The 14,964-nt window shown below is 45.4% G+C and overlaps 1 protein-coding gene across 2 annotated transcripts in view; it reads left to right on the forward strand.

Moving 5' to 3' along the window:
- The first annotated feature begins 1,458 nt into the window (after positions 1-1,458).
- Positions 1,459-14,964, forward strand: part of CEP72 (centrosomal protein 72) — a 40,888-nt gene continuing 27,382 nt past the window's right edge. Inside the window, exons 1-4 of one of the 2 annotated variants that reach the window (XM_063086758.1) lie at positions 1,459-1,540; positions 9,325-9,452; positions 10,493-10,685; positions 14,411-14,519. In XM_063086758.1, coding sequence (XP_062942828.1) covers positions 1,459-1,540; positions 9,325-9,452; positions 10,493-10,685; positions 14,411-14,519 — 512 coding nt within the window. Of the gene's footprint in view, positions 1,541-8,487; positions 8,534-9,324; positions 9,453-10,492; positions 10,686-14,410; positions 14,520-14,964 lie in introns of those variants that run through there. The other variant, XM_063086759.1, reaches the window with a different exon arrangement.

Raw genomic sequence — 14,964 nt, forward strand, 5'->3', positions numbered from 1 at the left:
TGTATTTTCTGTATTTTCCACAATGAAAATATTCTTAGCAAGCATAAAACATTATTTTCAAACTCTCTATAGAAAAGCTGTCCCAGACAGGCAGCTCGCTGAGGTACCACTCACCTCCTGAACTGATCGCTGGGCGTAAACAGGTGGAAGGAGCTGGTGTTTGGTCTGGGTTGTGCACTGATGAGCTACTTCTTTTGGGTGGCGGACCTCAGAAGCCTTTCATCTGCTGCTGCTTGCTTCTGGAAAAGGCAAGATATTGGTTCACTGTTTCCGAGTCTCCTGGCTGCACAAAGTCCCCCTCAGTGGACACCAAGGGTGAAGGCAGGACTTGGGGACTCGGCTGTGCCCGAATCCTTTCATGGTCTCACAGGAAGAACATGGTGCAGGATCTGGACTTGGAATTTTTGTAACAGTTATGTGACAATCTTTACTCAATTAAAGTACTGAGTGTGCGCTAGTCTCAATATACGGCTATCTGGATGCATCGTGGCTGTCCCTGACAGGAGGGCTGTAGCATGGCCGGGCCAGGCCGTCAGCTCCCACACCTCCCGAGGTCACCTTCAGGAGCACAGAAGCACCACCTCAGGTCCTCCTACACTGCCCCCGTGCACCCCAGAGCTCCCCGCCCATGTCCGCCAAGCACGTCCTGCACCCACATGCAGCCCCTGCTCACAGGCCCATCATGCCAGCCTGCATCCCCTGTCCACCACCACCACACATCTCTAGGACAGTGCCCTGTGTATCTCCACCCGGGCTGTGACAGGCCACGGACGTTAAACAAGCCGGTCACATCTGGGGTGAGGGCGTCAGGAGTGCCCCAGACACCAGGAGAAGGGCGAGGGACTGGGCATTCCTGGGGCCTGACTCACGACCCAGGTGCTGCGGCCAGGCGGGCCACAGTGGCACAGTGGACACCCTGACAGGGAGGGTGTCTTCCCTCAACCGACTGAACGCTGGTGCTCCCTCTGGAAGCCCATCAACGGACCTCAAAGGGACAAACAAGCCGGGGTCAGCCGACGACCGAAGTCTGACCAGGGATGCCCCGGGGACGTGCGGGGCGAAGGGCGGGCTGAAGACGGATCCAGGGCAGAACCGGAGGACAAGGATAGCGGCGGGTGCACGGGGGCCTAGGGGAGCCCAGGTGGGGCGGGGTCCCTGGGGCACCGCGGTCCCCACGGACACCGCCGGCTGCTACCCACCGCGCCCACTCGGGCTTTCCTTGGGAGGACAAGGCGCGTGACGCGGACCCGGGCCCAGCAGGAGGCAGCGGCCCGGGGTGACCATGGGCAGAGCACTCCCCGGGGCGCAACTTGGGGTCGCAGATCCCGTGCCCGGCAGCCCTGCGTCCTGCTGTCCTGCCCACTTGGCTCGCCCCACGCCTGGCTCTCGGCCCCGCCCCGTCCAGCGCTCGGCCCCGCCTCACTGCGCAGGCGCGGCGCGCGCTTTCCGTTTGAAAAGATGGCGCTGGCGGGCCCGAGGCTGGTGCTGTGCGAGGACAGGATCCGGGAGAAGAGCGGCCTGGGGCCGCGCCGCGACCTGGGTACGCGGGGCCGGGCGACCCCGAGGCGGCGCCCGAGCTGCGGGACAGCCCGAGGGAGTTTGCGGAGGCGCCTCTGCGCAGATACCGCGTCCTCCCGGACGGCCGCTGCCCCCCGCCGTTCCCCCCGCCGCCGTCCCCCGCCGGCTCCACTCCGGGTCCCTCCTGCGGGCCCCGCGGCCCCCACTCCCTCACGGGCGGGCCCTTCAGATTCGCCGGGCGTCGGGGCTTGGGCTCTTGCCTTTATGCTTCCTCCATAAGCTCTTAGGGTGTCGGGGCCTGGGGGTCCGATGCGAAAGAACATCGGGGCCGCCTGGCGTCAGAGCAGAGCCCCTTCGCTGTGCCCCCTGTGGAGGCGCGCGTGAGGGGCCCGTGTTCCGGAGGGGCCCTTGATCCTGAGGGGACTTGTGATCCTGAGGGGGCCCGTGATTCTGAGGAGACTTGTGTTCCTGAGGGGGCCCGTGATCCTGAGGGGACTTGTGTTCCTGAGGGGGCCCGTGATCCTGAGGGGGCCCGTGATCCTGAGGGGACTTGTGTTCCTGAGGGGCCCCGTGATCCTGAGGGGACTTGTGTTCCTGAGGGGGCCCGTGATCCTGAGGGGGCCCGTGTTCCTGAGGGGGCCCGTGATCCTGAGGGGACTTGTGTTCCTGAGGGGGCCCGTGATCCTGAGGGGACTTGTGTTCCTGAGGGGCCCCGTGATCCTGAGGGGACTTGTGTTCCTGAGGGGGCCCGTGATCCTGAGGGGACTTGCGCTCCTGAGGGAACCCGTGTTCCTGAGGGGGCCGGTGTTCCTGAGCAGCTGGCCCTGTGCGCGTCCCTCGTGGTCCTGGTCTGGCTCCAGCGCTGTGTGAGTGGAGATGTGCCGCTGCCTCTTCCGTCTGTCACAGGAGAGTGTGTGGAATTCGAGCTCACGCTTCATCATTTCTTGGAATTTCCCACTGAACCCATATAGGCCTGGAAATTTCTATTTTTTGAAGCTTTTAAATTACAGTTTTAAGTTCTCTACTTGTTAGAGAACTATTTGTATTATCAATTTCATCTTGAGTGAGTTTTAGTTGTCTGGAGTTTTTGTGACACTGATTCATTTTATTTAAGTTGTTGAATTTGTATTTGTGTAGAGTTGTTTATAGTGTTCCCTTACCAGCCCGTTAATGACTGTGGGATCTGTAGGGATATCCCCTCTTCCATTTGTGATGCTGTTAATCTGACTTCTCTCCCTCTTTTTTGGTCTTGCTAGAGGTTTGTGAATGTTATTTATTTTTTTCAAATAGCCAACTTTTGGTTTGATTGATTTTTCTCTAGTGCTTTTCTAGTTTCAAATTTCATCGATTTCTGCTCTTTATTATTTTCTTTCTGATTGCTTTGCATTTATTTTGCCCTTCTTTTTCTAGATTCTTAAGGTAAAAACTTAGGTTATTGACTTAAGACTATCTTATTTTCTATTATAAATATTTAGTGCTGTAAAATTTTCTCAAGTACCACCTTAGCTGCATCCACAAATTTTGTTATGTGCATTTTTATTTCCATTCAGTTCAATGTATTTTAAAATTTTTCTTTGAGACTTCCTCTTTGACCTGTGGATTATTTAGGAACATGCAAAGTTTCACATGTTTGGAGATTTTCCTGTTATTGATTCTAGTGTGATTCCATTACTGTCAAAGAGCATACTCTGTATCATTTTACTTCTTTTAAATTTGTGGAGATTTATTTTATGACCCAGGATCTAGTCTGTATTGTTGAGTGTTCCAAGTGCACTTGGAAAGAAAATGTATTGTGTTGTTGAGTGGAGTGTTATGTAAATATCAGTTAGATCCTATTGGATGATTGTGGTGTTCAGTTCTTTTGTATCCTTGCTGATTTTCTGTCTAGTGATTCTATTAATTACTGAGGAAGGGGTATTGAAATCCCAAACCATAATTGTGGATTTATCTACTTCTCTGTTCACTTGGTGTGTTTTTAAGTTCTGTTAATTGACTGCATTACATATTTAGAATTTTTATGTCTTCTTGGTGGACTGACTCTTTTAGTATACGAAATGTTTCCTTTTGTCCCTGGTAATTTTCTTTGTGGAGACATCTATTTTATTTGACATTAATGTAGCTACCACAGCTTGAGTTTTTCTTGGTTCGTTATTTTTATCCACCCTGCTAACTGTCTTTTAGTAGTATATTCAGACCATTTACATTTAATGTAATCATTAATAAAGTAGAACTTAAGTGTACCATTTTGTTGTTTTTTGATTATTCTCTTTGTTTTTTCTTCTTTTGTTTCCCTTTTTCCTGACTTCCTATGTTGACTAGAATATTTTTTAGTATGCCATTTTGATTTATTTATTATGTTTTGGAGTATATCTCCTTGTATGGTTTTCATAGTCTTGCTGTACAAATTACAGTATATTTATGTAATTCAACACAGTTTACTTCTGTGGACATTTTACTACTTCCAAGTGAGATGTTGAAACTTTGCCACCATTTAGGTCTGCTTATCCTACCCCCTTTATAATTAAGTTCTTAAATAGTTCCTCTACATACTTTGAGAACCACATTAATGATACAATTTTTTTTACAATCACCTAATATTTTAAATAACTCAGGAAGAGACATATTTATCCACATGATTAACTGTTCTCTTATTCTTTATTACTGATGTTGCAGGTTTCCTTCTTTTATCTTTGTTTTATGTTTGAAGAACTTTCTTCTGCAATAATCTTAGGGCAGAACTGGTGGTGACAAGTTCTCTTAGTTTTTCTTTATTTGCAAATATCTTTATTTTTGCCTTCAATCTCAAAGGCTGTTTTCAGTGGATATAGATTTCTGGGTTTAAAGTTCTTTTCTTTCAGCACTTAAAACATGTGCAACTTCCTTCAGGCTTCCATAGCTTCTGAAGAGTAATCCACTGTCAGTTGAGTTGTTTTCTCTCTCTAGGTAACATGTCTTTTCTCCCAGGTTGCTTTCAGGATTCTTTCTCTGTCTTCAGTTTTCAAAAGTTTGATTCTCATGTGTCTGGGCATGACATTTTTGGGGTTTATCCTGTTTGGGGTTTTGTAAGCTTCTTGAATATGTAGGTTTATGCCTTTTGCCAAATTTGGAAGTTTTCAACCATTATTTCTTCGATTTTTAAAATTTCTATTTTTAGCCATGCTGTCTTTCTCTTCTTTTTGAAACTCAAATTGGAATTCCATTAGAACTCCAGTGACATAAATGAGCATTATCCCTCTTTTTCTTCTCCCGCAGTTTCCCGAGACTCTGTTCATTTTTTTCCCTCCTAGTCTATTTTTTCTCTGTTGGTCAGACTGGAAGAATTTTATTACTCTGTCTTTGTGTTTACTCTGAGTTTTTTCCTCTGTCATCTCCATCCTGCCATTGAGCTGCTCTTGTGATTTTTTTGTTTGTTTGTTTCAATTATTGTGTTTTTCATTTCTGAAGTCTCCATTTATTTCTTTTATATCTTATTTCTTTGCCAAGGCTTTCTATTTTTTCATTTGTTTCTGATTGTTTATAATTGGTTATTGAAGTATTTTTCTGACAGTTGCTTTAAAATTCTTGTTAGAGAATTCTGACTTCTATGTCATCTCATTGTTGGTGTCTAGTGATTGTGTATTCTCATCCATGTTGAGATTTTTCTGGTTCTTTGTCATTTTTGATTGTATTGTGGACATTTTTTGGTGTTATGTTGGGAGACCCTCTTCCTGTTTAAGTCTCCTTACTCATTACTAGCACCTGCTGGGTACTACTCCATTGCCGAGATGGTAGCTGAGCTCCTGTCTCACATGCAGCCTCTGACAGACTCCTGTTGGCCGGCAGGGTGTCATAGCCAGGTCAGGACAATAGTCAGGGTCCACTCACACAGTCCCAGTGCTGGCCACTGCAAAACGCCAGGGATATGAGGTGCATTTTTTTTCTTGGTGTTCGGTTGGAGTAGGGCCGATGTTGTCAGAAGAGTCTATCCTGCAAGGTCCCCTCCTGTCCTTTGACCATAGAGAGCAGGCTCACCCTTGTTTTTTGGTCTGTGTCCACTGATGTTTCTGGGTTGCCAGCTTCTTTGGCACTCAGATTGGGATGTATAGGGGACAAACAAACAAAAACTCAAAATCAATCCAGAGAACTCACTATTGGGTTGTTTCTTGAGTCCTGAGGTGCCCAGACAGTTGGCCTTCTGTTCCCTACCTTTCAGAGTCTTGTTTCATATATTTTTGTCCAGGGTGTTTAGGTATAATAAGTGGGGAGGAATAGGGTGAAATGTATCTATTCTATCTTGTCTGGTACATGAAGTCCTCAAACCAAATTTTAAATTTAATCAAGATATATTTTAAAACATAAATATTCTTGGGAAAGTATTGGTATATTCAGACCCAAACTGTCTTTTATTTTTGTAGTTACATTTATTTAATGACTGCTTATTGAGTGTGCCTTGCAGAGGCATATAGGGTGCATAGAGGGCATGCAGAGTCTGCCCTCATATGTAATGGACAGAGTGGACAGGTGAACTAACTACAGGCATACCTCACTTTATTGCACTTTGCAAATACTGCTTCCCCCCCCGCCTTAAAGGTTTGTGGTGACCCTGCATTGAGCAAGTCTGTTGGAGCCATTTTTCCAACATATGCTCACTTTGTGTTTCTATGTCACATTTTGGTAATTCTTGCAATGTTTCCAACTTTTTCATTATTATTATATCTGTCATGGTGACCTGTGGTCAGTGACTTTTGATGTTCCATTGTAATGGTTTTTGGATGCCATGAACTGCATCTATATAAGATAGTGAACTTAATTGATAAATGTGTGTGTTCTGACTCTTCCACCAGCTGGCTATTCCCCCTCTGTCTCCCTCTCCTTGGGCCCCCCTTTTCCCTCAGACACAATAATATTCAAATTAGGCCAGCTAATAACTCTACAATGGCTTCTGTGTGTTGAAGTGAAAGGAAGAGTTGCACGTTTTCTCTTGCTTTAAATCAAAAGCTAGAAATGATTAAGCTTAGCGACCAAAGAAGTCATGTAGAAAGGTGAGATGGGCCAAAAGCTAGGCCTCTTGTGCCAAGCAGCCAAGTTATGAATACAAAGGGAAAGTTCTTGAAGGAAATTAAAAGTACTACTCCAGTGAACACATGAATGATAAGAAAGTGAAATGGCCTTATTACTGATATGAAGAATTTTAGTGATCTTGATGGAAGACCAAACCAGCCATAACATCCCCTTAAGTCAAAGCCTAATCCAGAGCAAGGCCCTAACTCTCTTCAGTTCTCTGAAGGCTGAGATAGGTGAGGAAGCTGCAGAAGAAGAGTTTGAAGCTAGCAGAGGCTGGTTCATAAGGTTTAAGGAAAGAAGCTGTTTCTATAACATAGATGTGCAAGGTGAAGCAGCAGGTACTGATGCAGAAGTTGCAGAAAGTTATCCAGAAGATCTAGCTAAGATAATTGATGAAGGTGGTTACACTAAACAACAGATTTTCAATATAGGTAAAACAGCCTTTTATTGGAAGAAGACGCCATCTAGGACTTCCACAGCTAGAAAGTAGAAGTCAGTGCCTGACTTCAAAGCTTCAAAGGACAGGCTGACTCTTGTTAGCAGCTAAGGCAGCTGCTGACTTTAAGTTAAAGCCATTGCTCATCTACCATTTTTAAAATCCTAGGGCCCTTAAGAATTACAGTAAAGCTACTTTGCCTGTGTTCAATAAATGGAACAGCAAAGCCTGGATGACAGCACATCTGTTCACAGCATGGTTTTCTGAATATTTTAAGCCAAATGTTGAAACCTGCTGCTCAGAGAAAAAGATTTCTTTCAGAATATTGCAGCTCATTGGCAGTGCACCTGATCATCTAAGAGCTCTGATGGAGATGTACATGGAGATTCATGCTGTTTCAATGCATGCTAACACAGTATCCATTCTGCAACCCATGGATCAAGGAGTCATTTTGACTTTCAAGTCTTATTATTTAAGAAATAACATTTTTTAAGGCCATTGCTGCTGAATATAGTGATTCCTCTGATGGATCTGGACAAAGTAAATTGAAAATCTGGAAAGGATTTACCATTCTAGATGCCATTAAGAGCATTTGTGATTCATGGGAAAAACTCAAAATATCTATATTAACGGGAGTTTGGAAGAAGTTGAGTCCAGCTCACATGGATGACTTTGAGGGGTTCAAGACTTCAGTGGAGGAAGTAACTGCAGATGTGGTGGAAGTAGAGAACTAGAATTAGAAATTGAGCCTGAAAAGTGTTGCCTAATTGCTGCAGTCTCATGACAAAACTTTCATGGGTGAGGAGTTGCTTCTTATGGATGAGCAAAGAAAGTGGTTTCTTTTTTTTTTTCCCTTTTTTTATATCCTGTGAAGTTTCAAGAAAGAGGTTTCTTGAGGTGGATTCTACTCCTGGTGAAGATGTTGTGAACATTGTTGAAATGACAACAAAGGATTTAGACTATTATATAAACTTAGTTGATAAAGCAGTAGCAGGGTTTGAGAGGACTGACTTCATTTTTGAAGGAAGTTTGTTCTATGGTGGGTAAATGCTCTTAAACAACATTGCATGCTACAGAGAAATCTTTCATGAAAGGAAGAGTCAATGGATGCGGCAAACTTCCACTATTGTCCTATTTTAAGAAATCTCCACAGCCACCCAGCCTTCAGCATCCACCACCCTGATCAGTCAGCAGCCACCAACATTGAGGCAAGACCCTCCACCAGCAAGAAGCTTACGACTTGCTAAAGGCTCAGATTATGTCAGCATGTTTTAGCAATAAAGCATTTTAAAATTAAGATATATACTTTTTTTTTAGACATAATGCTATTACACACTTAGCAGACTACAGTATAGTGTAAACATACTTTTATATGCACATTCTTGTGACTTGCTTTATTGTGATGTTTGCTTTATTGTGGTGGTCTGGAACTGAATCCACAGTATCTTTTCGGTGTGCCTGTAGTGGACTTCAGATTGTGATCCCTGCATGGAAGCTATGAGGGGTGATGGAATTAAGCAGCCGGAATAACAGCAGGTCAGTTAGGAGGGTGTTCCTTGTGAGAGAGGGTTTTGAAGTGATCAGCAATGGGAATGGGGAGAAAGGCAAGGGTTTGGGGACATTTTGAAGATGAACATAAGCTGAAACTAAATGTGTGTTTGTTCTTTAATACTGATATTCAAGCTTTGAATGAGTTGCATTGTATTTCTAAGTGACTTTTTCAGATTATGAGGTGCCCATGGATGACAAATGTGTTAACGTTTGTCTTTCCTATTGATCTTTTTATGTTTGAGTATTGTTTATATATATATATTCAATGACACTTGTTAATGTGTGGTAAGGAAGACTTTATTTAGGACCATCAAGATTGGTATAGGGACTACTGCAATGGGATTTTGCAATGGGGGAGAGAGACTGGGCCCAACTCCAAGTACAGCATGGGCAACTGGGAATTTAGAGCCAAGGAGCAAGGTGAGAGTCAGAGGGTAGAAAATTACTAAGAGGAAACATCAGGAATAAGGGATTCTGGCTAAACTGACGTAGTAGGATTCTTGCTGAAGACAGACCATGGTGATCAGACATCACCTGGGGAATGGTAGAAGATGAGAAACCTTATCAGATATTGAGAGTGGGTGGTTCTTGCTAAACTGGATTTTACAAGGAAGTGCACAGTTAGGCCAAGGAGAAGTTTCAGGAGCCTGAGTAAAATTTGATCAAACAATCTTTGTCAGTATCTGCTTTATTTCTAAAAACTAGGAATTTGGACTTTTATCGTAATATTTATTCTCAATAAACAAAGATTAAAATCTCATAATTTTCTGTCTTAGCTGAGCTTCGGTCATTATCTATTCCTGGAACTTACCAAGAGAAGATTACTCACCTAGGAAATTCTTTGATGAGTCTAACTGGTCTAAAATCTTTAGATCTCTCACGCAACTCCTTGGTTAGTCTAGAGGTAAGTTTTGGGTTTGTTTCTTAGAGGAAAATTCATTGCTATCAAAGTCAGTGGAAAGTATATTTATGATTAAAAATGCAATCTGTTTTGTAACTATGTTTATAATACTTGTAAAGTACACCTACACTGACTATAAGGGTTGTGTTGTTTTTCTTGTGTTTGTTGTGAGCTATATTTTTTTACACATCACTTTGTATCTTTAAACTACTTTGACAACCAAAAGTTGTAGCTCTCTGATGAAGATAGTTGCATCTTTAAAGGAGATAAAATAAGGCCCCACAGATGAAAGTGCATGTGCCTGTCACTCTCCTTCCCCTTCATGTGCCTGCTGCACTTCATCTGACCTTGTACGGCCTGACTTTTGAGCCTCCAGCCCCTGAAAGGCAGCACAGTGAGCATGGGGCTCATGGCAGCATGCTTCACAGGGGCAGTGCTCAGTCCTGGTGAGAAATCACCAAGGCAATAGCAAGTGGGAAGGTTGTTTAAACACTGCTCGGGGCTTGATCCAGAGAGGGACTTCTTGCCTCAAAAGTGCTACAGGATGTGACTTCCTGGAACATGGGACTTTATAGAGACCACACCTGACACAGGGCTTAGGAATCCAGCCAGAATCAGAGGTGGTTCGACCAGGATGGTGCTGGCTCATCTCAACCTCCCAAGCCTCAGTTTTCTCATCTGTGAAATGGGAGCACTAGCAGGTCTTGCCCTGTAGGTTTGTGTGTGGATTAAATGAAATTTTTTGTGTAAATCTCTTAGTTCAGCACATGCAGAGATTGCAGTAAATATTAGCTATCCTTAGTACCATTATGACTGTGGCAAATGTGGCACTTCAAACTTCTACACAGTCATTTCACTGCGTAAAACAGAGAACTTCACAGATGAGATCATGTTTCATTCTTATGCTATCCTGGTAATGGCATGTATTCATGACAAATGCATTTATTAAGTTCATTGGTATTACAGGATGTATTGATGGCTTATTTTACTGTGTGTTTATTCTTAAAAGTTTGAACTAATTAAGCATATTTTCCTGTAAACAGGGCATTCAGTATCTGATTGCATTGGAAAGTCTCAATCTCTACTACAACTGTATTTCCTCGTTAGCAGAAGTATTTCGGCTCCACTCCTTAACTGAGCTCATGGATGTAGACTTCCGGCTAAACCCTGTTGTGAAGAATGAGTCTGATTACCGCCTGTTTGTTGTGCACATGCTCCCCAAGCTCCGACAGCTAGGTAGGCACCAAGTGGCAGTTGAGTTCACACCCTTGCTCATTGGAGCCATAATGGGTGTTTTGTGCTCCCTCAGTTTGTGCTCCTGATTCCTTCCAGAAAAGAAAGTCGATTTTCACCTTGATGGCTTGTGTCCCTGCAGACACACTACTCTAGCAACCTTGTGTCTTTAAGGGATGGTTCTTTAAGGGATGTGGCCACAGAAGCACAGTGCTGGTCAGGCTACCCCACCCTGTTCTGCCCCTCCACTTTCTAGATGTTTGACTCGAGCATGTTTCTGGACTTCTGCTGCTCTGTTTCCTTGTGTGGCCTCCTAGGCATCATCTCAGGTTCGAGTAGACAGCTGGATTCTACCTGCTTTTGCTTCCCCCTGGAAGGGTGCAGGACAATCAGATTGTTGCTTTCCACTCCCCCCCCACAGGTGACAAGATGAGAGGGGATGAGGTACAGTGACCACCTTGGCTTTGTGGCCCCATGTTTCCAAAAGAAGTTGGTCTCTGTGACAGCTTGTAGGCAGAGCTTCCAGGGCCACACCCCCATGCCTGGAGGGAGTGTCCCTCAGTCGGAGCAGCCACAGACCACCTTCCCACCTGCCTCCCTAGTCCCTGGAGTCACCTGTGCTGTGAGCGGTGGTGGTGTCTCTGCTGATGCTGTCCCGAGTTGCACTTCCAGGGGAGAGAGCTGGAGCTGGAGCTTGAAGGCACACTGACCATGGAGACTAGGGGAAGTGGAAGGTTTGAGGTCTCTTACCGTCAGTCCTTCTGTGTGACATGGGGTCAGAAGAATGTCAAGTTCCCCAGGCTGTGGTGGGGAGACTTGTGTGAATGTCTGTGAGCTCCCAGGACAGTGCCTGGCAAGACCAGGGACTCAAGCCTTCACTGGCATTTCTGTGGTTAGTGGTATCAGACCTACTGTGCACACTTGTTCAAAACCTGGCCCCTTCTGAAGATAGTAGGTCATTAAAAATAGAAGTCAGCAAAGGAGAAAACACTTTTTTCCTTTCATTGTAAATGCCCTGAACAAGTTGTTTTCTACAGCTGTAGATGCCATTGGAATTCTTTCAGAAAATTGAGATTTAGATGTCAATTTTAAGTAAACAGCAGCAAAAAGAGGCTAATGTGGCTTAAATGTAAGCAAGCTTATTTGTGGGTAAGTCTGCCTGGCCTTTGTGAACTGTCAGCCATGGACTGGTTAGGACTGAGTCAGCCTTGGCTTTGCCACCCACACGGTGCCTGTAGGGCAGCCCTCACCTTCCAGCTGGCTTTCCCATACCGTCCTTCTGCAGACCTGGAGCGGGGGTGCTGCTGTCGGCCTGGCTCATAGGTGACAAAGCAGGTTGAGGAGTGTCTAAGTGCCTGGGTGCGTAGACACTGAGCTGGGACTGGACCATGCTTCCCTGGGCTGTCCTGCTTGGTGTGGGTAATGTCATGTTATTGCAGAGAGACCAGGGATGTTTGCACCACAAAGCAGTCTTCTCTGTGTTTGCAAATGGTATTCTAACATCTTAAACAGCATTCCTTTGCAATCTGGAGATGTTTCTGGAAGTGCTGGGAAGAACTGTCTGTCAGCATGAAATGAACACACCCCTTTTGTTTCAGTCCTGTTTTGTGACAGTGTAGGTTGGGGGTGTAGGTTGAAATCCTTTTAAAGAAGTCCTCTGGTCACAATGCCAAAGTCTGCTGGTTTGACTATTGCCAGAAAACCCACCTGCCTTATAACTAACAGTCAAAACAGTTTTTCTCCAGCCTTCTGACAGTGATTTGAAGAACTAACAAAATAGCCTGAGCCCTGGCTGGCCTCCCGCAACCGAGTGGGTTTCATTTCCACTGGAGCTCAGCTGCCCAGGGCAGTGTGGGCTGGCAGGTTGCGGTGGTAGCAAGAATGTCTGATTGGAGGTGGTGTTCCACCTGTCCCTGCCCCTCTTGAGGGGGCATTCACTGCTTGGCAAGGGCTTGGGGGCGCTTCGGGTGTCTGCGTCTCCTGTATGCTGACCCACCTCTCAGCATCACTTGTAGGTGAAGATGTTGAGTCACCACCGTCCGTGTGTAAAGGCTGGGCCATGTCAGAGTCTGGCCAGTGTATGTAGAGACCCCACGTCCTGCAGCTCTCAGCAGTGAGTACATTCTTCTCATGAACATCTCAGCCACGCATGTGTGGTGGTATTCTGGGAGTGTGGCCACTCAGTTAGGCTGTACCTGCCTGGGCCTGGGGTGGGCTGATGGACCCCCAAAGGCATGCTGTTTATTTTCAAACCTGCTTAGAATATCAGTGTTTAATTTCAAGATATTTGGGAGGAATAAGTGCTTATATTCTAACTGTTATTTGACTGTTTAACCAAGTAACTTGAGTCTGGCTCTTTTTCAGAAGCATTATAGTCCTTACTATGGGCAATTTTTGGAATCCTCTGTTTCAAGTCATTGTTTTCCCTTTGTCATAAAAGTTTTAGATTTCAGAGTCTTACAGTGTTTTTATGGAGAAGGAATATGAGTTTTTCCACATGTAAGAGATATTTCTAGACACAATAAAGGAATGTAATTGAAATTCAAAGTCATTGCAGAACTCATGGAACCAAAGAATCCTCTGGATTCCACTCTGCCCAGCCCGGTGCCTGACAAGAATAGGGCTTGGTCCTCAGTTCTGAGTGGCTGATTGAAAGTCCCTGGAGCTTGTAAAGGAGCGGGGAGCAAGAGGTGGTGTGGAGGGCTGTCGTGTGAGCATGGCAGTCAAGAGAGGGTGTGTTTGCGTTTGGTTTTGGACGTACTGAGTTTGAATTTGCACTGGAATGGTCCAGAGAAGTATTCTTGGAGTAAGGGATTTGGAGCTGACTCAAGGGAAGTGACAGCTCAGTGAGTGGAACTTGTGAGTGTTTGAGCAAATGGGGAAGGCAGGGTGGGTTTAGGAAAGCTGGAGGATGGGCGTGTATCGCTGGGGGCGTCTGCATACAGAGGGAGGAGGAGCCCAGCTTGTGACGCTTTTGCATGATTTTCAGAACAACCTTGTTTTTCTACTTTGGAAATTATATTGCACTATTACTTATTTACTCATTTCTTACTGTAATTATATAATTTCCAAGGTGTGCCATAAGGTTAAATGCTCCTTGGGAGGCAGTGTAGGAACTTAACCACCATTTACAACATTAATTCTGTGACAAAATGTGTTGCAAGTTCCAAAGCACTGACTTTGAACCATTGGGGATCTTCTTATCTTCAGGTGTTTATAGAAGGAAGTTCCAGGAGCTCTTTGAGTAGGAGCCTTCTGAGTTGCTGGGCACATGTGTGGGGGCAGCTTAAACTTGTCTGTCTCTGCGGTCCAGTCCTAAGGACATGTGGATACAAACCCTAAGGGCAAACTCATGCAGTAATGTTCAGGATTCCATGTGTGACTTGAGAATCTCATCCAGCACCCAGTGTTCTCATTGAGGAAAGGACACGTGTGTGTGTGAATCCCACCTGTGTGCTACATTTCTGCAGGTAGCGTCCAGACTCCACTGTGGTGCCAAGCAGTGAGCTGTGAAACAGCAGCAGGCTCAGCATGTCTGGGAAACCCCATGGGCACCAGAGCCCTGCATTCCTGCACTGGGTCTGCCCAGGGCTGACGGCAACACTGTGGCAGGGTCAGCCCCAAGGGGATGGAAGCCCTGTTGTGTGCAGTGTGCCCAGGGTGGGGGACGGGCACACCTGCTCCCTCAAGGAAGATGGCCTGTCACCACTTGTGCATTTCTTCCCCAGATGACCGTCCTGTGAGGGAGAGCGAGCGGAAGGCTTCTCGGCTGCATTTTGCTTCAGAGGATTCACTCGACTCAGAGGAGAGCTTCCCGGCTGCTTTGAAAGTTGGAAGGTATGAACAGAAGTGCTATTAAACATTCAGAGAAGTTTCCAGATTGGCCTATCAACAGGACATTCAACCCAACACATAGACTTCTGTGTGCGCTGATGGCCCTGATGGGGCAGACATACAGGAGAGGAAGAAGCAGCACCAGGCATGGCTGGGGCTTGTGCAGATGGTGGACAAGGCTCTCTCCCTGTTTCCTACATTTTCCAGAAGTTACTTCTCTCAATATTTAAAATGTTTATTAAAGTAATATGTGCAAAGTCAGATAGAGCAAAGGGCTCACGATGAGAAACAGCCGTCCCTGCTCCCCAGTCCGCGGCTGCCTTTCACTCTGTAACTGCTTTTTCCTCTAGGTTTTGTTTGAGTTACTTTCTCATCTCCTCATACAGTGAGATCTCATTTCTGGATGTGACCAGTTTAAGCTGGACCCACCTGCTTGGATAGAGGAGTA

This window comes from Cynocephalus volans, chromosome 2, assembly GCF_027409185.1.
Source record: "Cynocephalus volans isolate mCynVol1 chromosome 2, mCynVol1.pri, whole genome shotgun sequence".
Taxonomy (NCBI): domain Eukaryota; kingdom Metazoa; phylum Chordata; class Mammalia; order Dermoptera; family Cynocephalidae; genus Cynocephalus; species Cynocephalus volans.